At 44.0% G+C, this 27604-nt stretch overlaps 1 protein-coding gene across 1 annotated transcript; it reads left to right on the top strand.

Moving 5' to 3' along the window:
• Window positions 1–481: 481 nt before the first annotated feature.
• Window positions 482–27558, top strand: TGM6 (transglutaminase 6). The gene is made up of 12 exons (XM_019972673.2): window positions 482–707; window positions 1200–1442; window positions 2235–2353; window positions 3508–3636; window positions 5326–5503; window positions 6032–6170; window positions 9529–9632; window positions 9711–9953; window positions 18505–18846; window positions 25593–25747; window positions 26110–26243; window positions 27405–27558. Exons 1-12 carry the CDS (start codon window positions 482–484, stop codon window positions 27556–27558), a joined length of 2166 nt encoding a protein of 721 aa, XP_019828232.2.
• Window positions 27559–27604: the final 46 nt, after the last annotated feature.

Below are 27604 nucleotides of genomic sequence, written 5' to 3'. Positions count from 1 at the left end.
GCTGTTTAAAATGATTCCATGTTTAGCTCTAAAGTGCTGTCCAGTATTCCTAAGCACAGGAAGGTGTGACATGCCTTATGGAGAAAACACACGTGTTGGATAAGCTTTGTTCGGGCATTAATTACAGCGCTGTTGTCCATGAGTTCAATATTAACGAATCAACAATTTACTAAATAAGGTGTGTTTAAACAGAAACACATAAAACAAGGTTATGTTTTGTTCAGTTGATGAAAAAGTTGTGACCAGAGGCTCACAGGAACCAAGCCCTGTATTTTCGCCCAGGAACAATGGTTCAGTACTGGCTAGTTCAGAGCTTAGCCCAGTGGACATCAACCCAGACTTAGTTTGTGAACACTATAGAACAACCAAGAATAACTACTTCTGGTACACAATTTACCAGAAACTACTGTACCTGGTAAATAGTGACTCCAAGAGCAAATGACAGGCAGCCTGCAGCTGTCGGAAAGTGAGCCAGGCGTAAATGGGAAATGTCCGAGAGCTGGGTCCCATCTCCCTGTGCTCTCCCTGCCCAGGGCTCAGAGTCACTGAGGTGGACTGGCAGCGGCTGCGCAACGGCACTGCACACCACACCCAGGAGTACCCCGGCTCCAACCTGGTGGTCCGCAGGGGCCAGAGGTTCACCTTCACACTGGAGCTGAACAGACCCCTGGAGAGCGAGGAGACCCTCATCTTCACCGTGGAGACAGGTACCTGACTGGTCAGTGCGTTCTGCTGCTAATCTGCAGTCTTAAAGATGGGTCTGGTGACCAGCAACCTGAAACCCTGTGGTCATCAGCCCAGACTTTGCAGAAAACAAGTCCCTGTAGGTGGTTTGAGCTTTCTGGGGTGGTTGGAAGGTGCTGCCAGCAGGCAGTAGGACAGGCAAGATGACAACTCTGGAATTCTATGCACACCAAGAAGTCCAGGGTTCTGGGAAGGTATGGAAATTCCTCAAGCACTCTTTGGTTTCAGAGAGGCTTATTACTTCCTCCTTGATCTGGCAAATGGGCAGGAGTCAGGACAGCCAAGGTGGACTCCACTCTGCCACCTCCTGCATCTTGGTCAGGCCCTTCCCCACCGCAGTGTCCAGCAGTTCAGGTGCTGAAGGGTGGCCTTCCGGGCCTGTGGCTTTTCCATTTCTCCAGAGCTGAGCTTCCTGGAGCCGGCTGGCTCTCTTGATTCCCTCTCCTCTCTGCCAGGACCCCAGGCTTCTGAGGCCCTCCACACCAAAGCCGTGTTCCAGACATCAGAGCTGGAGCGGGGTGACACCTGGATGGCAGTGAAGGAGGCTCAGACAGAGAACACCACGACCTTCAGCCTTGCCAGCCCTCCCAATGCCGTCATTGGCCGTTACCAGCTGAGCGCCAGGGTTTCCTCTCGCCGCAAACATAGTGACCGGAAGCTGGGCGAGTTTGTTCTCCTTTTCAACCCATGGTGCCCAGGTAAGAGCTCCTGAGCCTGAGGCTGAGGTTTTCCCAGAAACTGTCCTTCAGGAAAGTCTGGGAGGCAGGTTAGGGGACCGGGGGATGAGTGCTAAGGCCTGGCAAGAGCCTGGGGCCCAGGTAGGGGCAGGCCTGGGCAGAGGAAGTTGGTAGCAGACACTCCAAAGGTGCTGTGCCAGAGGGACAGGAATTAGCGTGTGAAGGCCAGGGGGCAAAAATGGGGCTTAATGGCAGGAAAGACCTAAAAGTGGATAAGTATCAGGCTTTAGCCAACAGACAGCCTTGGTTTAGTCCCAGCTTTGCTAAGTTGCTGCCCTCTGTGAGTCTCAGTTTCCTCATCTGTAATATGTGAATAATAATAGTGCCTACCTATTAGGGTTTTGGTGAGAATCTATTGAGCTAATGCTTGTAGTATGCAAGGTACATCATAAGGGGTACTGGGGTCAGTACTCTTACTGAGGGTTAAGTTAGTAAGCAGGAACTTGAATGACAATTCTTACTAATATTTAATTGGCATTAAGTCAGGTTATCCAAAGACATCAGGGCTCCTAAATTCCTTCCATCTGGGCCTGGGGTGGGGTTGGTCCCTGCCTGAGGAAAGACCAGCCAGATGGAATAGGGCCTGGCCAGGGGGCAGCCTGGGAGCCAGCAAGCCCCTCTTGCCTGCTCCTATTCCAGCTGCCTCCAGGCACCATCCTGCAGCTGATGCCTGATGTAGCCCCTTCCCCAGGCCGGTGAGGCCAGGGCTCCACGTTCCCATCCCTCACGCCAGGCCTGACCACTGCCTTTCAGAGGACGACGTGTTCCTGGACTCAGAGGAAGAGAGACAAGAGTACGTGCTCAACGACAGCGGGATCATCTTCCGGGGTGTGGAGAAGCGCATCCGAGCCCAAGGCTGGAACTTCGGGCAGGTCTCCAGGGGCCCAGACCAAAAGGGGGGTGAGAGGCATGAGAGGCAGAAGGAGGGCTGGGGACATGAGAAAAGTCAGTGCAGGAGCCCTTCTGTGTGTCCTCTTCTTCCCAAGAGGTACAACTAGACCGACTCTCAGACCAAGCCCACTTATCCAGTCTCTACTATTAGTTGTACCAGGGCCTACACTGGGTCCTTGGGAAGGGAAGGTACATTGGGTATACATAAATAGCTTAGATCAGGGGCTCTCAATCTTGAGTGTGGACAGGAAGGACACAGAGGGCTCATACAGGTGGCTGGGATCCATGTGCCTCCCCAACAAGTTGCTGATTCATTAGGTCTGAGGTGGCCTGAGAGTTTGTATTCCAAGTCACCAGGTGCTGCTGCTGCTGCTGGTCTGGAACCACACTTCAAGAGCCACTGGCTTAGATAAACAGTTACAATGCAAGGTGCAATGTTGTGGGAGGGGGTGGCACGGTCAGAATGGTACAGATGGCAGCAGAAAGAATTTAAAAGACTGTCAAGGAAAACCACCTCAAGGAGTACAGAAGACTTCATGATATTGGGGTTGGGTCCCCAAAGTCAGGCAGAATCTGGACAGTCAGAGGAAGAGCAGTCAGAGCAGTGGAGGAGGGGAGTCAGGGAGTAGCGGAGGTTCTATGGAGGAGCTCTGTCTGCCTGGACTCCGAGCAAGTAGAGAACCTTGACTCTCAGGCTGAGGGGCAGGGGTTGAAAGCATTGAGGGTTCAGGACTGGGCAGGGATGATATACCAGAAGGTTTAATTCCATCTAAGGGGTAACGCCATCTCAACACGTGGGGAAATCAGACCAGGGTTCCCAGACCTTCCAAATATTCAAAGACCAGAAATCTTAAATTGTATGTGAAAAATCTCCCAGTTCGTAAATGTTATCAACTAACTCAAGTGTATTTGAAAAAATCATGGGGAAAAAGGTGATTAAGGCTGAGCATATGGTTCCTGGTAACTCTTTGAGTTTTTGAGACTTGGGGGTCCTCTGTGGTGTCCCTGGAGTGGGGTGGGGGGCAGGAAGTGTAGGCAAGCTCCCTTGCACAACACAAATGACTGGGGGAGGTTGTGAGAGGGTCTGAACTGTGGGTGTGACTCTGACCTCTAAGAGCAGCCTCTCTGGGGACAGTTTGAGGAGGACATCCTGAACATCTGCCTCTCCATCCTGGACCGAACCCCTAGTTACCAAGACGACCCAGCCACCGACGTGTCCCACCGCCATGACCCCGTCTACATCACCAGAGCCGTCAGCGCCATGGTGAGGAGACCTGCCATCCCTGCACGCACTCTTCTTCATAGGTCCCTAGGCCAAACCTCAGGAACAACCCTAAGATTTTTCCTGTCACCTTTTGTTTTAATTCTCTCTTGCTGCATAAAAAAAACCACCCCCAAACTCAGGGGTGTAAAACGGCCATTTACTATGCTGACAATTTTGCAAATCAGTGATTTGCAGGAACTGGGAACTGGGCATGGCACTGGGAAGACAGAACATCTCTGCTCCCAGATGCTTCAGCTGGGGTGTCTGAAAGCTGGAAGATTTCTGGGATGGTTTGTGGGGACTATACATCTAGGGCATTAGTTCCAGCAGTCAATGTTTCCTTGGTTCTCTTCCATGCCACGTCTGCTGGAGCTGGAACACCCAGGCGCTTGCTCACTCTCGTGTCTGGCCCCTGGGCTGGGATGGTTGCATGAGCTGCAGCTGGGCAGTCATCACTCTGTCTCTCCATGTAGTGCCTCCATGTGAATAGGCTGGGCTTCCTCATAGCGTGGCAGTCTGAGGGTAACCAGACAAAGCAGCTGGTGCCTCCCCAGGAAATTATTCTAAAAAGAAGAAGTAGAAGCTGCCAGTCTCATAAAGCCTAGGCCTGGGAACAGGCACAGCATCACTTCCACCATGGTCCTTGGTCAAAGCAGTCACAGGCCAGCCCAGATTCAGGGAGAGGGTACATGGAACCACCTCGCTGTGGGAAGAATGCCATCTTTAATCTGTTACAGGCCAGTGCTTCCTCCTCAGAAGGCAGCCACAGGGCCTACTAACTCTCTCTATAGTAAGTGTCTGTTAAAGTCAGTGCCTGGGTATCTGTGATTCCAAAAACAGATAAAACTGGTTTTTTCATATTTGATATTCTCAGTTCCCCAAGATTTCAGAGAGATGTCAGAGCACAGAGAATCAAAAGCAGTGACCAGTCCCAAACAGTAGAGCGTTACAAGCCTGTGGGATTTGACAGGCTCCCAAGTCAAAGTACTGAACTCGCAAGTCACCTCTTTCTAAATTTCTGTGCAATATGAGCAAGTTCCCTAACCTCTATGCATCTCAGTTTCCTCATCTGAAAAAAAAAGGAAGATAATAGAATGTACATCATAGGTTTAAAAGATTAATATAGTGTGTACTAAGCCTTTAGAACGGTGTCTGGTACACAGTAAACATTTGGCTCAGCAGTAAAGAATCTTCCTGCAGTGCAAGAGATGCGTGCAGGAGATGCAAGTTTGATCCCTGGGTTGGGAAGATCCGTTCGAGAAGAAAATGGCAACCCACTCCAGTGTTCTTACCAGGAAAATCCCATGGACAGAGGAGCATGACAGACTACAATCCACAGGATTGCAAAAGAGTTGGACATGACTTAGAGACTAAAAACCACCACAACAAAGGGTCTCTATAGCTATTACCACCAACAGTCCCCAAAACAGATCACTTAAAACAAGAAATGCTCAAAAACTATATTTGATTTTCAACAATAGAACATCCCGAAGGAAGGTAATTGAAAATGATAAATGGCACCAAAAGGTAAGTATTTTAAGAGAGCAGATGACCCCAATTTTCAGACAGTTTAAAAGGAAGGAGTAGCCCCAAATAAGGGGGTGGCCCAAAGTTGGAGATTTTACGATGGTGAAGTTCCTGAAGGGGGAAGCCCTGCCGGAGGGTGGACTTGTGGCCTCCTCTGTCCAGGTGAACAGCAACAACGACCGGGGCGTGGTTCAAGGCCAGTGGCAGGGCAAGTACGGCGGCGGCACCAGCCCTCTGCACTGGCGTGGCAGCGTGGCCATTCTGCACAAGTGGTTCAAGGGCAGGTTCAAGCCCGTCAAGTACGGCCAGTGCTGGGTCTTCGCTGGAGTCATGTGCACAGGTACCCCAAGAAAGAAGATCCCCAACCCCCGACCAACTCAACTGCATTTGGTTGCATATATTTTCATAAGAATCCCTCCCCCACACCAAAAATATCTTTATTAGTGATGGGGAACTAGAAGACAGGCTAATGAAGAGGGAAACCAGATTCCTCATTTGTGCAACTTTTGATCTTTGAGGAATCTCAAGCTCACTGAGTGCCTTTGAGAGAGTCTTGTGGTCCTGGGCCCCCAGTCCTCATGGGCTGGTATGGCTATTATAGGGTTATTATACAGCTTCCAAGGTCCTGTCAGCTTCAGAGCCCATCTATTCACAAGGGGGTGGCAGTGGTGACTCTCGAAGTCCCCTGAGAGAATGTCCAGGAGATGGAGGTGTTTCTGAGCCTGGAGACAGGCATCAGCCCTGGGAGAGATAGGGAGGGGGCTGTGGCCAGATGTGAGACAGGCTGCCTGCTAGGGGGGCCAGACCACCTGTCCCTGAGGCTGGGTCCCGGCCTGTCCTGGAGCCTCATGAGTGTCCTGCTCTTCAGTCCTCAGGTGCTTGGGAATCGCGACACGGGTTGTGTCCAACTTTAACTCGGCCCATGACACGGACAGGAACCTGAGTGTGGACAAGTACGTGGACTCCTTCGGGCGAACGCTGGAAGACCTGACAGAAGACAGCATGTGGTGAGTCCCTGGCTATTGGGTCCCAGGGGCACCCTGTGGCCCACCCAGATCTGCAGCCCAGCTCCACTGGGTCTGAGCCAGTTCTGGAAGGGGTGACAGGCACCCTGCAGAGGAGGGGTTGGTCCCCAGCAGGATGACTCTTCTTCTGAGGTACAGGGGCCTCTGGACATGTAACTCAGAGACCAAGAACAGGCCTCAAGGTTGAATGACCTTGTACCCCCAGCTCTCCGCTCCGCAGGACTCTGAGCCGGCCCCTAGATTCTTGTGACTCCCTCTGCAGGGTCACCTCTGTAGCCTGATCCTGCTCTCTGGGCTGCTTGTGCACTATGCTGTGTGGGAACAACCTCCTCAAACAAAACTCTTTGCACAACGCTTCACAAAATTCATTCTAATTTAATTTTTTTAAGTAGAAGATACATTCAGTGCTTTAATATTCAAAAGGTACCAAATGGGCTATAGCGTTTAAGTCTCCCTCCCCCATTTCAAGCCTTCCCATCCTCCTGGATGCAAGGCTGAAATTAGTTTCTTACATCTCTTCAGAGAGAAGCCCTGCAGATACAGGCGCACACATATGCACGGTCCCCACGCACCCCCACCTCTCCCTCCTACTTAATATCAGCAATATAACGTAATACTGTTCATCTTGCTTTACATTTAACAATCCCATATCAGTACATACAAAGTTTCCTTATTTTCATAGTGTTTTAAACTTAATAACATCATACTCGGTGAGCACAGTCTATGCCAGGCCCAGTTCTAAGTGCTGCAATGCAGCCTTACCTCATTTTATTACTCTTCTTTTTACTGTGCTTCATAGATATTGCGTTTTTCTACAAATTGAAGGTTTGTGGCAACCCTGTGTTAAGCAAGTCTATCAGCATCATTTTTTCAACAGCTTCCTTAAGGTATGTAGGTTGTTTTCTTAGACACAAAGCTGTTGCACACTCAATAGATGACAGCATAGTGCAAGCATAACTTTTATACACACTGCGAAACCAAAAATACTTGTAACTCATCTTATTGCACTATCCACATCTCTGTAGTGGTCTGGAACTGAGTCCACTATACCTCCAAGGCGTACCTGTGTACAAATTCATGTATTCCTCCAAACAACCTTGTGAGCAACGTAGTATCGTTGTCCCTGTTTTGCAGATGAGAAAACCAAGGCACAGAGAGATCAAGTGACTTGCCTAAGGCCACACAGCTAGTGAGTGGAAGAGAAGTTACAAACCTGGCCTGCTTTTCAATTGGACAGAAAAACCATTGCTTATTTAACCACCTCATGTGGCCGGACCAAACATTTGCCTTTACAAACAAGGCTTCCATGAATAACCTTGTCCAAATGTCTGTTCATACATGTGCAAGTTGCCAAGAAAAACCAACTTTCTAAAGAGCAGGGGAATAGTGAAGAGCATATGGTACAGAAAGAAACACAGCCAGCCTCAGCATCCCTCTTCTTAGGATGTCCTTCAGCTCCCCAGGGGAGCTTCCCCCCAAGCTAGTGTCCAGCCTCCCCAGGGGAGCTTCCCCCCAAGCTAGTGTCCAGCCTCAGACCATCTCTCTGCCTCTCTTCTCCCCTTTTCTTCTCTTATTTTTGGTTCTTTTCACTCCCTCTCTGCAGTAGCACCAAAAACATTTTCATTCTTCTCTTTATTTATGCAAAATGGACAGGTCATTCTTTTGTTATTGGGATCTCTGTCGCCATGCAGGTTATACATGTTCTCCCCTTTACTTCCAAAGGCTTTTTATAATATTTTCCAAAGAACAGTTTGGAGGCCAGCTGTAAAGACAAAAGACACCAACTCAGGCCAATCAGGGTTTCTCTCTGCTGCTTTCTACTGTGTGATGTTGGGCAAATGGTGTCACTTTTCCTAGCCTCATATTCTCATCTTTAACATAGGAAACTTAAAGCTTAAAGTCCCTACCAAGGCCTACAGAACTCTGCATAATCTGAAACCTACCTACCCTAGTGCTTGACATAGCCCAAAGACACATACTTTCTGTTCCTTGAATACACTAAGTTTTTTCTTGTCTCAAGAGCCTTTACACATGCTGTTCCTTCCTCCTGGGCCACTGTTTCCTTCACTCATCCTATGACTAATTCTTTCTATTCTAGGTCCCATCTTAGATGTCATTTACTTAGAAAAGATCTCCAGAAGTTATTCTCCATCTCAAGCTCCTCTCTTTCTTCACAGCATTTATTGTTACTTTATTGTTTTATTAGTTATCTGCTTACTTAATTTTGTCTGTCTTCCTATCTGTCTCCTTCCTTAGAATGTAAGCTGCATGAGAACAAGGATCTTCTGTCTTATTGGCTGTTGCATTTTTGGACCTTGAACAACAAGATATAGATATAGGTGATCTAGATATAGATATAGACATAGGTATAGATATAGATCAGAGAAGGCGATGGTACCCCACTCCAGTACTCTTGCCTGGAAAATCCCATGGATGGAGGAGCCTGGTAGGCTGCAGTCCATGGGGTCGCGAAGAGTCAGACATGACTGAGCGACTTCACTTTCACTTTTCACTTTTCACTTCCATGCATTGGAGAAGGAAATGGCAACCCACTCCAGTGTTCTTGCCTGGAGAATCCCAGGGACGAGGGAGCCTGGTGGGCTGCCATCTATGGGGTCGCACAGAATCGGACATGACTGAAGCGACTTAGCAGCAGCAGCATAGATATAGATATAGACATATATATGTATACATAAAGGCAGGCCTTGAAGCTATTGCCAGTTAGGTTTCAGACCACTTCAATAAAGTGAATATCACAATAAAGTGAGTCACATGAATTTTTTAATCCAAAAGAGCATATAAAAGTTATGTTTACACTATAGTCTAATAAGTGTGCAATAGCATTATGTCTAAAAAATGATATACATACATTATTTTAAAAATACTTATTGCTAGATGCTATCATTTGAGCCTTCAGCGAGTTATACTAGTAATATCAAATATTACAGATCACTATAAAAAATATAATAATGAAAAAGTTTGAAATAGTGCAGAAATTACCAAAATGTGACACAAAGGGATACGAAGTGAGCAAATGCTGCTGGGAAAACAGGTGAGACAGACATGAGGAAGGGTTACCATAAACACTCAATTTATTAAAAAAAAAAAAAAAAAAAAACCACAGTTATCTATAAAGCGGGATAAAGTGAATGAAGCAGGATAAAACAAGGTCTGCCTGTACCTGTGTGGATGATATGTATTCATCAATACAGCTGAATGACGGTTCACAAACTCAACCACAGAGCAGGGCCCAGGGTCTGGCTGGCAACAGGCACTTGCCCTCTCTGGGGAACCTCTCTTGCTCACCAGAGGCCACCCTGCCCCTTCCTCTCTGCGGCAGGAATTTCCATGTCTGGAATGAGAGCTGGTTTGCCCGGCGGGACCTGGGCCCCTCTTACAATGGTTGGCAGGTTCTGGATGCCACCCCCCAGGAGGAGAGCGAAGGTACGGGCTCAGCCGGGTGGGTCCCGGACTCCCGCTTTCTGACTCCTGGAGATGCTCACGCCCACCCCTCCTGCGCAGGCGTGTTCCGGTGTGGTCCGGCCTCCGTCACCGCCATCCGCGAGGGCGACGTGCATCTGGCCCACGATGGTCCTTTCGTGTTTGCGGAGGTCAACGCAGACTACATCACCTGGCTTTGGAATGAGGATGAGAGCCGGGAGCGTGTGTACTCAGACACGAAGAAGATCGGGCGGTGCATCAGCACCAAGGCGGTGGGCAGCGACTCCCGCGTGGACATCACCAGCCTCTACAAGTATCCGGAAGGTAAGGGCATACAGTGGCCTCCATCAGCCTCCCCAGTGGCCAGGCTGCTGCAGATGGGCAACATGGCCAGGCCCTTTCTCATAAGATGTGTTGGTGACAGCCTGGTTAGGCACTGTCTCTCTGCTTTGAGCCAAGTGTCTTTAGCTTATATTAACAGCTTCCTTTGTTTACTAAATAGATTTCTCACATCTGACAATATCAATAGCTACATTTCCTTTAACATATATATTGCATGTACTGTGCCAGGTATTCTGACATGTGATAATAATAATCACTAATAATAGTGATGATAGTAACATGTATTATTTATTGAACACTTAGGATACATACTGAGGCTTCCCTGGTGGCTCAGTGGTAAAGGATCCCTCTGCCAATGCAGGAGACTCAGGTTTGATCCCTGGATGGGGAAGATCCCCTGGAGAAGGAAACAGCAACCCACTCCAGTATTCTCACTTGGGAAATCCTATGGATAGAGGAACCTGGTGGGCTACAGTCCATGGGGTCACAAAGAGTCAGACACAACTTAGAGGCTAAACAACAGGATACATACCAGAGAAGTGAAGTGAAGTGAAGTCACTCAGTCGTGCCCGACTCTTTGCGATCCCATGGAGAGTAGCCTGCACCATGCTCCTCCATCCATGGGATTTTCTAGGCAAGAGTACTGGAGTGGGTTGCCGTTTCCTTCTCCAGGGAATCTTCCCTACCCAGGGATTGAACCCAGGTCTCCCGCATTGTAGACAAACGCTTTACCGTCTGAGCTACCAGGGAAGTCCATACCAATAGGCCCTACCAAATAATAATAGTAACTCCTGTTTATCATCTGCCAAGGCCTAAGCCATGGTCACTAATTTAGGGGGTCAGTGGCTTACTGAAGATTCTGTGCTTGTTGGGGTACAAACACAAAACACATGTATTTTTTCTGGTCAGTGCCTCCAGCTATAAACTTTAAAAATCACCTTTTCCCACTAAGTAACAGGTTCCTTAATAATGCTGTGATCTGACTGTGCATTTTTCAGCCATTTTTGCCTGTTAAAAGGATGTTGTTTGGGTAATCAAGACTTCAAGTTCAAATCTGAGTCAGAGCTAGTCTCCTCCCCTCCTCTGAGCACAAACTGGGGCAGTGACCCCAGAAGGCTGCTGTATAAGGAGGGGACAGCGTGTGCTCTGGCTGCCTCCAACTGTCCACTATCTCCCCTTTAGTATGGTGGTTTGCAGCACCGGATATATATCGGAGTCACCTAGGGTACAGTCTTAGTTATACAGACTGAACAACAATTACCCTTTGCTCAGGATTCCGTGGGTCAACTACAGACCCACAGAATCCTGGCAGTGTGCCCAGCGGGTGACATCGAAAGCTACAGGGTCTCTTGAGGCTTTACTTAGAACTTACCCTTGCTACATTCTGTTGGTCAAACAATAAACAACCACCCCAGATGGAAGGGACAGGAAGTACACTCTACCTCTTGATGAGAAGAGTTGCAAAGAAAGTATTATGGCCATTTTAACCTACCACAGCAAGCTGACTGCACCCAGGCTAACTGAATTGCAGTCTCCAGAGGGTGTGGCCCAGCCATCAGGACTTTTAAAAGCACTCCAGGCGATTCCAATGTGCAGCCAAGTTGAGAACACCAGTCTGAGTCTTCTAGTGTGTTAGGCCAAGGAGGAGAGGAGAGAAGAAACACCTTTGACTTCATGGGGCAAGGATTCAAGGCCTGAAGCCAGGCGGGTGCTGCTGTCTTACTCACTCCGAAGCTTTGGGAGGACAGATGGTGTCTCTATTATGGCCTGCAGTCTCGGGACTCACGCCTATGCCAGCCCCAGGCACTGCTGATTCCTGAGACACTGGCCCCTCTTGCGGCAGACACCCTCCCGCCCCACTGGCCGTCCCACAGCTTCTCTCTGATGTGTAGTCATTTCTGTCCCCAGATTCTGGAGGGCTGTGGCCTCCAAACTCATCCAGCTGCTGTGTCCCCCTCAGAAGCTGGTGGAGAGAGAATTCTTGACGGGCCGTGATCCACCTGCCATCTTCCTTCAATTTTTTCCTCTGTGCTCATGGAATACACAGCTCAGTAATGAGCTGAATGAAATGAAATGCCACCAGAATGAAATGCCAGATTTCTCTTCCTGTAGGCATTGCCAGCCTTTACCAGCCAGCTCCTTCTTATTGCAAACACCCCAAACTTTAACACTGATTCTATCTGTAAACACCTCCCCACACACATATGCACACACATGCACACATAAACACACACACTACCATATTCCCTCAGTTCCTTCTCTAGAAACATGGCCCTTGATGTTGATGACCTTCTCCTCTTCAGGCCTCTTCCTCACTGTCACGGGGTGGGGAGTAGAGGGGTGGTATGTGGCAAGGCTTCTTCTAAACTCCTACTTCTCTCATATGTCCCGCAGTTTGATGCCTGGTCCCATCTGCTGGGAGTTTCTAGAACTTAGAATACAAGGTCTTTGGGGCCTTCTGTCCTAAGCATCAGCCATGGCCACGAGAGAAATCAACATCCTGCTGTGTGATGACAATAACCGCAGTCACCATGCTGAGTGCCAATTGTGGGCTGGCCATGTTCACATGCTTTTATTTAACAAGTGTTTACAAAGAAGTTCCCACAAGCTTGTAAGGTAGACACTTATATAACGTTTATTTGACAGAGGGAAAGGCAGAGGTGCAGAGAGGAAAGTGGACTCAGCCAAGGAACACAACGATGCTCTTCCTCTACACTTGGCTGCACTATCTAATTATAATATAATCTACTGTTGATTGACTGCCCACTGTGGGGCAGCTGATTTTACATCTAGGCTAATAATAGTATCTAAATTGTGTTAAGCATCATGGTAAGCAATGTCCATGACTTGTTTCATTTAATATTCATAAATATCCCATCTTACAGGTAAGCAAGTTGAATCAGAGAGAGGTTAAGTAGCTTCTCCAAGTTTCCAAAACCTAGAAGAGCAGGGCGCTAACTAGAGCTTCTGTCTAATCTCAGAGCCTCTGGTCCTCCACTCTGCTAGACTGCTGTCTCTTCCATGACTACCCACAATGTGCCATGCACTGTGCCAGGTTCTTTTATGTATTCCAGAAATATAAAACACCTCCTAAGTATCAGGTATGATTCAGAGGCAAGGGAGAAAGAGAAGAGCCCAGAGAACTCACCATCCAGTAAGTGTAAGGACAGTGCAGGGTGATCAGCACAGTGTAGGGGAGGCCAGAAGGCTGGAGAAGCACAGAGAAAGGGTTGCTAATCCAGCCAGGGTGGAGAGTTCATGAAGAGCATCTATAGGGAGCAAGATTTAGCCAGGAGATAAAGGGCTGGGAAGACATTCTGAGAAGACAGGACCCTCTGCATCTTGACTCCAGATTGACTCTAAGAAGTGCTATTCAACCAAACCACAGGCCTCCCATTCCATGGATGAAATGGCAAGGCCTGTCTACTTGCTCCATTCACTGAAGCATAGATTCAGAGCCCCTGGGGCAATGTGCTTTGTCCCTACCCCTGAGTCAGCCTGGATGCTGAGCAAAGAAGAACCAGCTTTCCAAGCAAAGGAAACTGTATTTACAAAGAACACACTGGCTGTCCTCAGATTCAGGTGGGCTTTCTGCAACAGGCTTTAGAGTAGAGCGGAGGAAGGCAGTTTCCCCCCACTGATCTTTAGTCAGAGGCTCTAAGCACAGAGGCAAGATCTCAGTTAGAGACTGGTGCCAGGGGCTTGCAGGGGAGCCAGGTTGGCGGTTCAGCCATCTGCCTCTGAGCCTGCATATTGCTTGCTAGGACTGCCATAACAAATTACCACAAATGTAGCTACTTAACACATCGGAAAATTATTTTCTCACAGTTGTGGAGGCCAGAAGTACAAAACCAAGGTGTTAGCATACTCCCGCCAAAGTCTCTAAGGGGAGAGTCCTTCCTTGATCCTTCTAGCTACTGGTGGTCCCTGCATTCTTTGGCTTGTGGCTGTATCACTCCAGTCTCTGCCTCCATCTTTCCTCCTATGTGTCTCAAATCACCATCTCCTTTCTCTTACAGTGACATCAATCATTGGCTTTCCATCCCACCTTAAATCCAGGATGATCTTATCCCAGGAGTCTTAATTACATCTACAAAGACCTTATTTCCAAATAAGGTTATATTCGCAGGTACCAGGGATTAAGACTTTGACATACCATTTAGGGGGACACTATTCTGCCCACCTCAGCCTGTGATGGGGGAAGACCCAGCACATGCTGATCAGGCCCTGGCCAGCCAGGCAGGCAGAGAACAGTGCATTCAGTGACTGTGGGGCTGGAGCTCAGAGGCTGATCCATAGAGACCCAGTGACCAGCCCCTAGGGAACTCCCCTTCCACCCTTTCCCTCCCTCTCTGTTACTCTGCTATCTGTTTCTCCACTTCTGTGCTGTGCCCTCCTCCCTCCCTTCCTTCTTGTGTATGTATGGGAAACTCCCACACATTTGGTGTCAGAAGAGTTGTGAATAAAACAGTTCATTAGGGGATACTATGAACAACTATATACCAGCATATTAGATAACTTTAGATAAAATGGACAAATTTCTCTAAGAATTACCTAAACTGCCTTAGGAAGAATTAGAAAATCTGAATAGGTTTATAAATAGAATGCAGTAATAATTTAAAAATACACACACACACATACACAAAGACCAAGCCCACATGTCACTGGTGAATATTCTACCAAACATTAAAAGAAGAATTAATACCAATTCTTCACAAACTTTTCCTCAAAAAATAGTAGAGGAGGGAACATTTCCTAATTTGTCCTATGAGGTTAGTATTATCCTGATACCAAAACCAGATGATGAAATCACAAGAAAAGAAAATTAGAGATCAATATCCCTTATGTGCATAGAAGCAAAAATTGTCAACAAAATACTAGCAAACTGAATCTAGCAACATATAAAAAAGATTATATGCCATGAGGAAGGGATTTATTGCAGGAATGCAAGATGGATTTAATATTAAAAACTAATTAATATAGTATGCTATAACAATAAAAAAGACAAAAACCACATGATCATCTCAATAGATGCAGAAAACCCAACTGGAAAGGAAGAAGTAAAACTATCTCTTGCACATGATATAATCGTGTACACATAAAATTCTAAGGAATCCACTAAAAGTTAATAGAGCCAATAAATGATTTCAGCAAAATTGTGGAAAACAAAATCAATTTTTAAAATTAATAGTATTTCAAGATACTAAAAATGTATAATCTGAAATGAAATTAAGAAAACAAGTTCATTTACAATAGTATCCAAAATAATAAAATATCAATACTTTGGGAATTCCCTGGTAGTTTGTCCAGTGGCTAGGACTTGGTATTTTCACTGGCGGGGCCTGGGTTCAATCTCTGGTTGGGGAACTTAGGGTCTGCAAGCCACACAGCATGGCAAAAAAAGAATAAGATATTTAAGAATAAATTTAACAAAAGGAGAACAAGACTAGTACACTGAAAACTACAAAGCATTGTTGAAAGAAATTATAAATGGAAAGATTTCCCATTTTCATGGACTGAGAGATTTTTTTTTAAGATGGCAATGCCCCAGAATTGACCTACAGTCTCCATGAAACCCATATCAAAGTTTCAGCTGAGTTTTTTTTTACCAAAATTGACAAGCTGTTTCTAAAATTCACTTGGAAATGCAAGAGACCCAGAATAACCAAAACAATCTTAGAAAAGAAGAATAATGTTGGAAGGTTCAAACTTCCCAAATTCAAAACTTACTATAAATATACAATAACCCAGATAGTGTGATATGGTCATGAAAATGAACTTACAGATCAATAGAAAAGAATGAGGAATCCAGAAATAAACCCTTATAGTTATGCTCAATTGATTTTGACAGGATGTCAAGACAATTCCATGAAGGGTGAATAAGAATAGCCTTTTTCAATAGATGGTGTTGGGACCTCTGATTATCCACGTGCACAAGAATAAACCTGGCTTTTTACATCAGACCATACACAAAAATTAACTCAAATGGGTCACTGATCTGTATCAAAGAGCTAAAATTATAAGGTTTTAGAAGAAAACAGGAGCTAATCTTTATAAGCTTGAGTTTAACAGAGCCTTTTTGGATATGACATCAAGAACACAAATGACAGAAGAAAAAACTGATAAATTGGGCTTCATTAAAACTAAAAACTTGTACTACAAATGGTACCATCAAGAAAAAAGAAAGATAGCCCATGGAACAGAAAATATTTTCAAATCATGTATCCAATAAGGGACTTGTATCCAGAATGTATAAATACTTCTTATAGCTCAATAATGAAAAGATAAATAACCCAATTTTTAAATGGGCAAAGGATTTAAATTGACCTTTCTCTGAAGACAATATACAAATGTCCAAAAAACATGAAAAGATGCTTAACAGCATTAATAATATTCAAAGCCACAACAACATATTGCTTCACAGCCACTGCTGCTGCTGCTGCTGCTAAGTCGCTTCAGTCGTGTCCGCTGCTGCTGCTGCTGCTAAGTCGCTTCAGTCGTGTCCGACTCTGTGCGACCCCATAGATGGCAGCCCACCAGGCTCCTCCACCCATGGGATTTTCCAGGCAAGAGTACTGGAATGGGGTGCCATTGCCTTCTCCAATAATGCAATATTATTCAGCAATAAAAAGGAATGAAGTACTGATATATTCTACAATATGGATGAACCTTAAAAATATTAAGTGAAAAAAAAGGCCAGTCACAAAGGACCACACATTATATGATTCCCTTTATATGAAATGCCCGGAATAGGCAAATTAGAAATTAAAATAGCAGTTGCCTAGGGTTGGGGCAGGGCAGGGAGGAATGGGAAGTGACCACTAATGGTTATAGAGTTTCTTAAGGGTGACAGAAATTGTTATGAAATTAGATTGTGGTGATGGGTACACAACTCTGTGAATGTATTAAAAAAAACATTGGCTTGTGTCCTTTTAAATCTGTACATTGTGTGTTGGTAAATTAACACATATCCGAATAAAGCTGTTTTTAAAAAATCTGGTGGTCAGAGAAGGCCTCCCTGAGAAAGTCACATTAGAATTTTTGGCAGAGAAAAGAAACATTTTCTTAGTAAAAAATATTTTATAAGTAAATTATGGAGTAAACTGAAAACTTCACATAAATTTTAATAATAAAACATGACATGTTAAAGAACCTTTAGGTCCACACGAATCCCTTCAAGCCCAGGCCACACAGTAGTGAGGTACTTGGGAGAACGTTTGGGAGGGAGGACAGCCCAGAGCTCAAGGAAGAGGAAGCATCAGAGGTGGGTCTTGAACAGGTCAGGGTAGAAGAAAGACTGGAGTGGACATGGAGCCCACATCCTCCAGAAGGGAGGAACATTCCTGAGCACTGTGCTCAGGCCTCGCCTGCGCACCTCTTCTCCCCACTTTATAGATGGGAAACGGAGACCTGGAGGGACTGTAAATGAAAACAAAGTTCACAATCGCCTGGCGGCAAACTGACCTGAGGGTGAGACAGTTTACATGGTGGTCTGAGGGGAAAGGAGTGAGGGGAAAAGGGGGCAGATTCCGGAGACCAGTGAGGATGTTGGACGGAACTTATCGCCTGACCAGTTGTGGGTAGTAAGGTTGAGGGAAGAGTCAGGGACATGTCCAGTTTCTGACTTGGATGCTGGGTAAACAGTGGAGCCATTTGCTGACATGGGAATGCTGCCAGGCAGAAGATGGCGTATTTGGTTGGGTTGGAGGCGCCTGTGGGACATCCCGGGGGGTGGAAGTGGGCCAGTGGACCAGTCATATATTGGTCTGGAGATCAAAAAAGAGGACAGGTCTGTGCTAGCAACAGGGAAAGTAGGAGATTGGGGATCCTAAACTCGTGTCTTCAGGAGCTTGCAGATGGCACCCCAGTGTGGCAGACCAGCAGCAGGAGAATTACAGGTGGAGACTGTGGAGAACCAGCGAGTATGTTCCCATACGGAGAAAGCACAGCTTCCTCAGCTCGAGGCCATGACTGCCATGTAGAGGTTGGGAAGAGGGGGTGATTAGGAACACAGAAATTGGAACCAGACTGCCTGGGTTTAAATTTTAGCTCTCTTACAAGTTTTCTTCATTTCCTGTGCCTTGGGTTCCTTATCTGTAAAATTAGGATGATAATAGTACCTTCATTCTGGGCCAGGGAGGAAATATATATATATATACACACACATATATATATCATCTAGAACCACAGTGCCTGGCACATAGTAAGTCTACAGAAGTGTCAGCTATCTTTATTATATGAGATTTCATATCCATATGTCAGAGGGCTACCAATCTCTATTGTTATGTGAAATTTTCTAATCTGAAGTTGGTAACTGATTAAAATTTTATTTAAGTAGTCCCAGATCCAAATACAATGCTGAGGTCTGCATATGGCTCTTGGGCTGCCAATTTGAGACCTCCGACAGCCATGGTAAATTAAAGTGGGGATGGAGTAGTGGTTGTGCTTAGAGAAGAGGGAAATGAGGAGAGCTGGCCCTGGGAGAGGTGGCAGAGAAGACAGTGCCTGCCTCATGATGTCCCATGCCCTGCAGGGTCCCAGAAGGAGAGGCAGGTGTACAGCAAGGCCGTGAAGAAGCTGTTCAGTGTGGAAGCCTCTGGAAGGAGGGCCCGGGTCCGCAGAGGGGGCGGCCGTGGTCTCTGGCGTGATGACCTCCTGGAGCCTGCCACCAAGCCCAGCATCACCGGCAAGTTCAAGGTGCTGGAGCCACCGGTGCTGGGTCACGACCTGAAGCTGGCCCTGTGCTTGACCAGCCTCACCTCCCGGGCCCAGCGGGTCCAAGTCAACTTGAGCGGTGCCACCATCCTTTACACCCGCAGGCCAGTGGCAGAGATCCTGCACGAATCCCACACAGTGAAGCTAGGGCCAGAAGAAGGTAAGAATGCCCCAGCTGGGTGGGACCTGGTCGGCCCAGCCCCTTTTCCCAGAAGAGAAGGGGATATTTCTGAGCATTTGCAGATGAGAAAACTGAGGTTCAGAGGGACTGAATAATAAGGATAATAATAAAAGTGCACAATCATCTCGTGGCAAATATGTAATGCTCAAGTGTTCCCACTCAGTTTGAATACTTACCAATGAATAAATACCTGCTGGGAGCATTTCTTAACATGTGGAATATGTCTTGTGTTACCTTTTTAAAATCCAACAAATTTTGGAGCTCATCTGGCTCTAGTGTTTCTCAAGAGACAAGTAAAAGGTGTTTATTAAGTGCCTACCTATGTGAGACCCTGTCCTGAGAATTCTGCAGGCATCAGGCACAACCTACAACCACCCTGAATCCTCTCCCCTCTCCTCTTACACCATATATTCTCTATCTCTCCCTCTCTCTCTCATACACTTTCTGAACCCTAAGGATTCAATCAAAGACATTGTTCTCTGAACCACTTTTCCAGTAAGTGAAGCTTGTGTTTTTTGACAAGGTGTGAAAATATGTGAAGGAGGTGTCCCATATTTTTTGCTTTTCTCTCACTTATTTTTCACAGAATCTAAATCACAAAATAACACTTCACAAGGATTTATTGATTAACATACACTTTTTCCTGACTTTTTTTCTTATTAAAAGTAATGCATATTCATTAAAGATTTAGCACAAGGGAAAGATCACCTATGATCCTGCCACCCACCTACAAATTGTTAACATGTTTTCCTTCCAAATTTTTAAAGCCTGTTGCTTTTTGAAAAACTCATTAGTGCTCTGCTCTTTTCATATTACATTATAATATAAATATTTTTATAAGCTCTTCACTCACATCATTTTAACAGATGTATAATCTGTAAATAAATATATGGTGATTTATTTTATCTGTTACCTTCTTTGAGGTAGTTATTATCTATTGCTATTTTTTAATTCATTTATTTTAATTGAAGGCTAATTATTTCACAACATTGTAGTGGTTTTTGCCATACATTGACATGAATCAGCCATGAGTGTACTTGTGTCCCCCATCCTGCTATTTTTTAAAAAAGACTAAAGTAAGCACTCGGAGAAGGCAATGGCACCCCACTCCAGTACTCTTGCCTGGAAAATCCCATGGGCGGAGGAGCCTGGTAGGCTGAAGTCCATGGGGCCGCTAAGAGTCGGACACGACTGGGCGACTTCACTTTCACTTTTCACTTTCATGCACTGGAGAAGGAAATGGCAACCTACTCCAGTGTTCTTGCCTGGAGAATCCCAGGGACAGGGCAGCCTGGTGGGCTGCCGTCTATGGGGTCACACAGAGTCGGACACGACTGAGGTGACTTGGCAGCAGCAGCAAGCGCTCTGGTGAAAAAAATTCCTGTATTCTGGTCTAGATTTTGGGGCTGCTTTTTTTCAGAATAGCTTCACAAAAATGGAATTACTAAGCCAAATGGTGTAACTATTAATATATGTAATTTATTAAAAATTTATAATTTTTAAATTAACAGTCTTTTTAAAGCAGTTTTTGTTCCAGAAAAATGATCAGAAAGTCCCAAGAGTTTCCATATATTCCCTCACCACCTCCCATCTTCCCGTGTTACTAACATCTTGCAAGAGTGTGGTACATTTGTTACAATTGACTGATACTGGTACATTATTATTAACTAAAGTCCATAGTCTAGGGTTCATTCTGTATTGTACATTCCCTGGGTTTTGACAAGTGTGCGACGTGTATCCAACATTAGAATATCACACAGAATAGTTTCACTGCCCTAAAATTCCCTGATTTTCCTCTATTTACTTCTCCCTCCCTTGCCTCAAATCTCTGGCAACCACTGATCTTTTAACTGTCACCACAGTTCTGCTTTTCCCAAATGTCATATCGTTGAAATCATATAGTGTGTAGCCATTTCTGATTGGATTATTTCACTTAGGAAGGTATATTTAAGATTCCTCCATGGCTTTTTATAGCTTGACAGCTCATTTCTTGTCATCACTGAATTTCCTTTATACGGATATACCACAGTTGACTGACCCATTCACCTACTGAAGAATACCTTGATTGCTTCCAAGTTTTGGCAATCATGGATCAAGCTGCGATAAACATCCATGTGCAGGTTTTTGTGTGAAGATAAGTTTTCAACTTATATGGGTAAATACTGAGGAGTATGATTACTAATGGTATGATAAGAATATATTCAGTTTTCTAAGAAGCTGCCAAAGTTATCTTCCAATGTGGCTGTAACACTTTGCATTCCCACCATTAATGAATGGCAGTTCATGAATGAAGAGCTCCTCATCCTTTCCAGCATTTGGTGGTGTCAGTATTTTGGGTTCTTGCCATTCTAATAGATACGTGGTCCTATCTCGTTGTTTCAATTTGAAATTTCACAATGATGTATAATGTGAGCATCTTTTCTTGTGCATCTATACATCTTTGGTGAGTTGTCTGTATAGATTTTTTGCTCATCTTTTAATCATGTTGTTCATTTTCTTATTGAAGTTTCAGTTCTTTGTATATTTTGTATAATAGTCCTTTATCAGATGTGTATTTTGCAGATATTTTCTCCCAGTTTGTGGCTTGTCTTCTCATTTTCTTGACAGTCCTTCCACAGAGCAGGAGTTCTTAATTTTAATCAAGTGCAACTTATCAATTTTTTCTTTCATGGATCATGCCTTTGGTGTTGTATCTAAAAAATTAGTCATCATCATCATACCCAAGATTATCTAGGTTTTCTCATTTGTTATTGTCTAGACATGTTATAGTTTCACAGTTTGCATTTAGGCTTAAGATCAATGTTGATTTCATTTTCATAAAGTGGTTAAGGTATGTGTCTAGAATCTGTTTTTAAATGCGGATGTCTAGCTGTTCCAGTACTATATATTAAAAAGACTATCTTTTCTCCATTTTATTTGCATTGCTCCTTTGTCAAAGATCAGCTGGCTATATTTGTGTGGATCTACTTCTGAGCTCTGTTTTGTTCCACTGATTTATTTGTCTATTCTTTCATTAATACCACACTTTTTTGATTACTGTAGTTTTATACAAGTCTTGAAGTCAGGTAATGTTGATCCTCTGATGTTCTTCTTTTCCTTCAATATGATGTTAACTATTCTGGGTCTTTTGCCTCTTCACATAAATCAGTTTAGAATCAGTTTGTTGAAATACATTAAATAACTTGTTGAGATTCTGATGGGTTTACCTTGTCTGTACATCAAGTGGGGAAGAACTGATGTCTTGATAGTATTGAGTCTTCCTATCCATGAACATGGAATATCTCTCCATTAATTAATTTAGTCTTTGATTTCTTTCATCAGTTTTTTTGTTTGTTTGTTTAGCTTTCCTCATATATGTATATCTTTGACATATTTTGTTAGATTAATGCCTGAGTTTTTCATTTTGGTGCTGCTAATATAAGTGGCATTTTTAACTTCAAATTGACTAGTTTATTGCTGGTATTTTAAAAAAGTGGTTGAATTTTGCATGTTAACCTTATATCTTGTGTCCTTGCTATAATTAGTAATTAGTATAATTACTTTGAGGAGTTTTTTGTTGCTGATTATTTCAGATTTTCTACATAGATGATCATGTCATCTATGAACAGTTTCATTTCTGTCTTCCAAATATATACACCTTTTATTTCCTTTTCTTGTATTTTTGTCTTAGCTGGGACTTCTAGTCCAGTGTTGAAAAGGAGTTGTGAGAGAGACATCCATGCCTTGTTCCTTCTTAGTAGGAAAGCTTTGAGTTTCTCACTATTAAGTATGTTGTTAGTTGTAGGTTTTTGTAGTTTTTTTTTTTTTTTTTGGAGTAATAGTTATGTAGATGTTCTTTGTCAAGTTGAAAACTTCCTCAACTATTCCTAGTTTTCTGAGAATTTTAGTCATGAGATGGTGCTAGATTTTGTCAAATTCTTCCTCTGCATCTACTGATATGTTCATGTGACTTTTGTTCTTTAGTCTATTGATGTGATAGGTTACATTAGTTGACTTTGGAATGTTGGAGCCAACCTCATATACTATCCCACTTGGTCAATATATATAATTCATTTTATACATTGTTGGATTCATTTTGCTAACATTTTGCTGAGGATTTTTGCATCAGTGTTCATGAGAAATATTGGTCTGTAATTTCCTTTTCCTATAATGTCTTTGGTTTTGGTATTAGAGTAATGCTGCCCTCATAAAATGGGTTAGGAAGTATTCCTTCTGCTTCCATCTTCTGGAAGAGTTTGTAGAGAATTGATGGCATTTCTTCCTTAAATGCTTGGAAGAATTCACCAGTGAACTCATCTGGGCACAATGTTTTATGTTTTAAAAGGTTATTCACTATTGATTCTTTGATTCACTATTGATTTCTTAAATAAAAATAGACCTGTTCATATTGTATATTTCTTCTTCTGTGACTTTTGGCAGAAAATGTATTCAAGGAATTGGTACATTTCATCTAGGTTATAAAATTTGTGGGCATATAGTTCTTCATAATATTAATTATCCTTTTAATATCCATGGGACCTATAGTGATATCACCTCTTTCATTTCTGTTGTTAGTAATTTGTGTCTTCTCTTTTTTTCTTATTTAACTTGGCTGGAGACTTATCAGTTTTATTGATCATTTTTTAAGAAAACAGCTTTTGGTTTTGTTGATTTTCTCTTTTGATTTCTTGTTTTTAATTTTATTGATTTATGATTTAAATTTTTTCCAAATTTTATTTCTCTCTCTCTCTTTTTTTTTTTTTTTTTTTGCTTACTTTGGATTTAATTTGCTCTTCTTTTTCTAATTTCTTAAGATGGAAATTTAAGATTTGTTGATTTTAGGTCTTTCTTCTTTTTTAATATCTGTATTCAGTGCTACAAATTTCTATATAAGCAATGCTTTACTGCATTCCACAAATTGTTATATTTTCATTTAGTTCAAAATGTTTTTAAATTTTTTGATGTATGTTCCTTGACCTAAGTGTCATTTAGAAGTGTGTGGCTTAATCTCCAAATATTCTGGAGTCATCCAGCTATCTTTCTGTTACTGATATCAAGTTTAACTCTATTTTGGTCTGGGAGGATACACTGTTTAATTTTTATTCTTTAAAATTTGTTCATGTGTTATTCATAGCCCACAATGTGATCATTCTTGGGGAACATTCAGTATGAACTTGAGAAGGATGTGTATTCTGCTCTTGTTGGATGAAGTAGTCTATAGTCATCAGTTCTATCTAATGGTTGATGGGACTGTTGGGAACATTTGTTAATGAACAGAGTCTCAGCTTTTATTAGATTGTCAATGGAGTTCATGATCCAGAGAACTTAATGAAGCTCTCTTCTGAATATTGTATGAAACAGTCTTTCTCTTCCCTTCTCCCATGGTCTGAACTAATATCCAAAGCTCTCTTCATGTGCATAAGTGGGAGTATCTGGTGATTCTTTACTCTGGAGCCGTAAAATTTGCACTTCTAATAAGTTCCCTGGAGATGCTGATGCTGCTGGCCCCAGGACCACACTTTGAGAACCACTCATCTCCTACCATACACGGAACAAATGACATAACATATATAAAGTATTTCTAACAATTCCTACCACTAAAGAACATTTAATTTATGGTAGTGATCATCAGTATTGTTGATGTTATTATAAGATGGGAATAATAATACTTGCTCATGCAATTGTTGTGAGGATTAAATGAGATAATCCCCGAATGTGCTTGCAAGTCCCTAGCACACTTTAGTCTCTCAGTAAAATTTAGCTTTTAAAATTATTAATTATTATTATTGTTGTAGTAAAGATTCTCCTGGTAGAACCTGCTAGACTTAGAGAACCTGTTAAGGTAGAACTTTGACTCGTGGATCTTTCAAGAAGCATGTATTATACTCAGAGCTCTGAGGAACAGAGAGTTTGAAACATTTATGGATCTTTTCCACAGGGTGAATATTCAGACGCCTTTGGGGACAGGAAGGAAACAGAAATAAAAGAAGCAGTGGCAATAGAACAGTAGGGGATGGTAGAGCTTAGGCAAACTGGAAAGAATGTGTTGTACCTTAAAGAAAAAATATACAGTGATCAAATATATATATATGACTAACAGTCACCTATGGCCTGTGTGACACGTGCTCAAAAGAAGAGATTACATAAGCAGGGAGTTTGTGGCTGAGGAGAAAGAGACAGACATGGTCAGAACCGTAGGCGCTCCGAAGGCAGAGGGTACAAGATCATTGGGTAAGTGCATCAGTGAAGGCTTTCTGCAGCTGGTGGAACTGGGCCTTACTGGGGAGAGAGGATTTAGAGAAGCTGTAAGGAGTTGGCCTCTGCATTGAGTAGGAAGCTTGATGGAGGCCTTTGGCCTCCTTCTTCTCTGCACCTGAGACATAGTAGGTGCTCATTGAACAGTGAGTGAATTCCTGATGGATGAATCACTGATGGATTGTGATATCTCCACTTGAAATGATTGGGGGAATTTTAAACACATCTCCAGAAGCTCTTAGAGAGACAGCCTGGTATCATGGTAGCTGACTGGCCTGAATTTGAATCCTACCTTATCCTGGCCCCTTGATGTACTTGCTATGTGACACTGGACAAGAAATTACCCTCTCTGAGCCTTAGGTTTCTTAACCTGTGAACTGATGATAATAATGACTGTCTCACATTGGTTGCAAGGTTCATAGAGTTCCTCTTCTGGGTTCTTTGAAAAAGAACACTGGACTCCCAACTCCCACCTCTGCTTTCCCTTCCAGAGAAAAAGATCCCAATTGCAATATCTTATTCTCAATATAAGGAAGACCTGACAGAGGACAAGAAGATCCTGTTGGCTGCCATGTGCCTTGTGACCAAAGGAGAGAAGCTCCTGGTGGAGAAGGACATTACTCTGGAGGACTTCATTACCATCAAGGTGACTACTGTCTGAATCGGCCACCTGTTCCTGGCAGGCCCCCTTCAGATCTGAAGGAGGGCATCAGAGGCTGGGGATTTGTGCTTTTAGCTCTAGCTTCAGCTCTCAAGGGTGGGGACAAGTGGTGTGAATGGAGAGGGGGGAGTTTGTGATGGACAGGGAGGCCTGGCTTGCTGCGATTCATGGGGTCGCAAAGAGTCGACACAACTGAGTGACTGAACTGACTGACTGACTCAGTGATGGGGTAGGTAGAAGCAAAGGATAGCCAAGTTTAACTCCCCATTCCCTGACCCAGCCAGGATCGTGGGTTTCCTGGGAGAATGAGGAGGAGGGAGTATGACTTATGGATATTGTCCCTCTAGGTACTTGGCCCAGCCGTGGTGGGAGTGGCAGTTGGAGTAGAAGTGATGGTGCTTAACCCGCTCTCGGAGAGAGTGAAAGACTGTTCGCTAATGGTGGAGGGCAGTGGCCTTCTCCAGGGACAGCTCAGCATCGAGTAAGTGTCAGCCGGGGTGGGAGGGCCACCTTCCATATAAAACAGGCCATAAAGACACTGCCAGCAAGGGGAGGAGGGAGAAACCAGCCCACTGTCTAAACACATCAGTCTTTCATTTCTTCATTTATTTATTTAATCATTTAACTTATTCAATCATGTAACTCATCCACTCATTCACATTCATATTTTCTCTCATTTACCCATTTATGTATTCATTTACTCACTCTTATTCATTTACTCTCTCCTTCACTCACTCATTCACTCTTCTAGTCATGTTTTCATTCATTCATTCATTTATCTGCTCAACTCAGTTTTGACTGGTTCATTCATCCATATTATTTCTTTATTTGCTCACTTATTTACCTATTCATTCACACTCATTCATTCATTTATACATTCATTCACTCATTCACACATATTCGAATTATCCGTGTACTCACCTATTTGCTTATTCATTCTCAGTCATTCATTCACTCATTCATTCTTTCATTCATTCGCTCAGTCACACTCACATGGTCCTGTACCCTGACTCATGTGTCAACTGCTGGAAACACCAAGATGAACAGATGGAGTTCTGCCTGGAGAAGGACTCTAGCAACATATGGCCCTTCAAATGAAGACAGTGTGATTTGTGCAAAAGGATGGATTCCCCAAAATCTAGGGGCCCAGAGGCAGCCTTTGAGTGGGAGTGGGGTGGGACCAGGGGAAAGCCCCAGCAGAACTGATATTTAAACTGGACTTTAAATGATGACTTGGGGAGCTTTTCAGGTATCAAGAAGGGTGGAGAGCTTCCCAGTCAAAGGTCTCTATGGCTGGTATTGTCAAGGAAAGTCTCCTGGAAGAAGAAAAAGTTAATCTGGGCCTTGGATGTAATTGGAATGGGAAGGGCACCCTAGGTAGGAGGAACAATCCATCCAAAAGCCTAGAGGAGGGTAAGTATAAGGTATGTTCAGGGCATGGGGAGGAGACTAGCCTGACTGGTTGAAATAAGTGAGAAGTAATGGAAGGGACCACTAAGCTGAAAGCACATTGAAAGGCTTGAATGTCAAGCCACAAAGTATGACCTGATCCTGAGGGCTCTGGAGTGCCATGGACTGGCAGACCAGGCTCAGGAAGGAGATGTGACTGATGGTCTGTCTTTCTTCCATCTTCTTTCCCCAGTGTGCCCAGCCTGGATCCCCAAGAGAAGGCCTCAGTCCAATTCAAGATCACCCCCTTCAAGAGCGGCCCACGGCAGCTGCAGGTAGACTTCGTCAGCCCCCACTTCCCGGACATCAAGGGCTTTGTGATCATCCACGTGGCCACAGCTAAATGACAGGCATGAAGGGCTGAGAAGGGAGGAGAAGGTCCCTATTCCTCTC

This window comes from Bos indicus, chromosome 13 (genome assembly GCF_029378745.1).
Source record: "Bos indicus isolate NIAB-ARS_2022 breed Sahiwal x Tharparkar chromosome 13, NIAB-ARS_B.indTharparkar_mat_pri_1.0, whole genome shotgun sequence".
NCBI lineage: Eukaryota > Metazoa > Chordata > Mammalia > Artiodactyla > Bovidae > Bos > Bos indicus.
The sequence above is the reverse complement of the archived record's forward strand: the minus strand, read 5'-3'. Positions and strand labels throughout refer to the sequence as shown.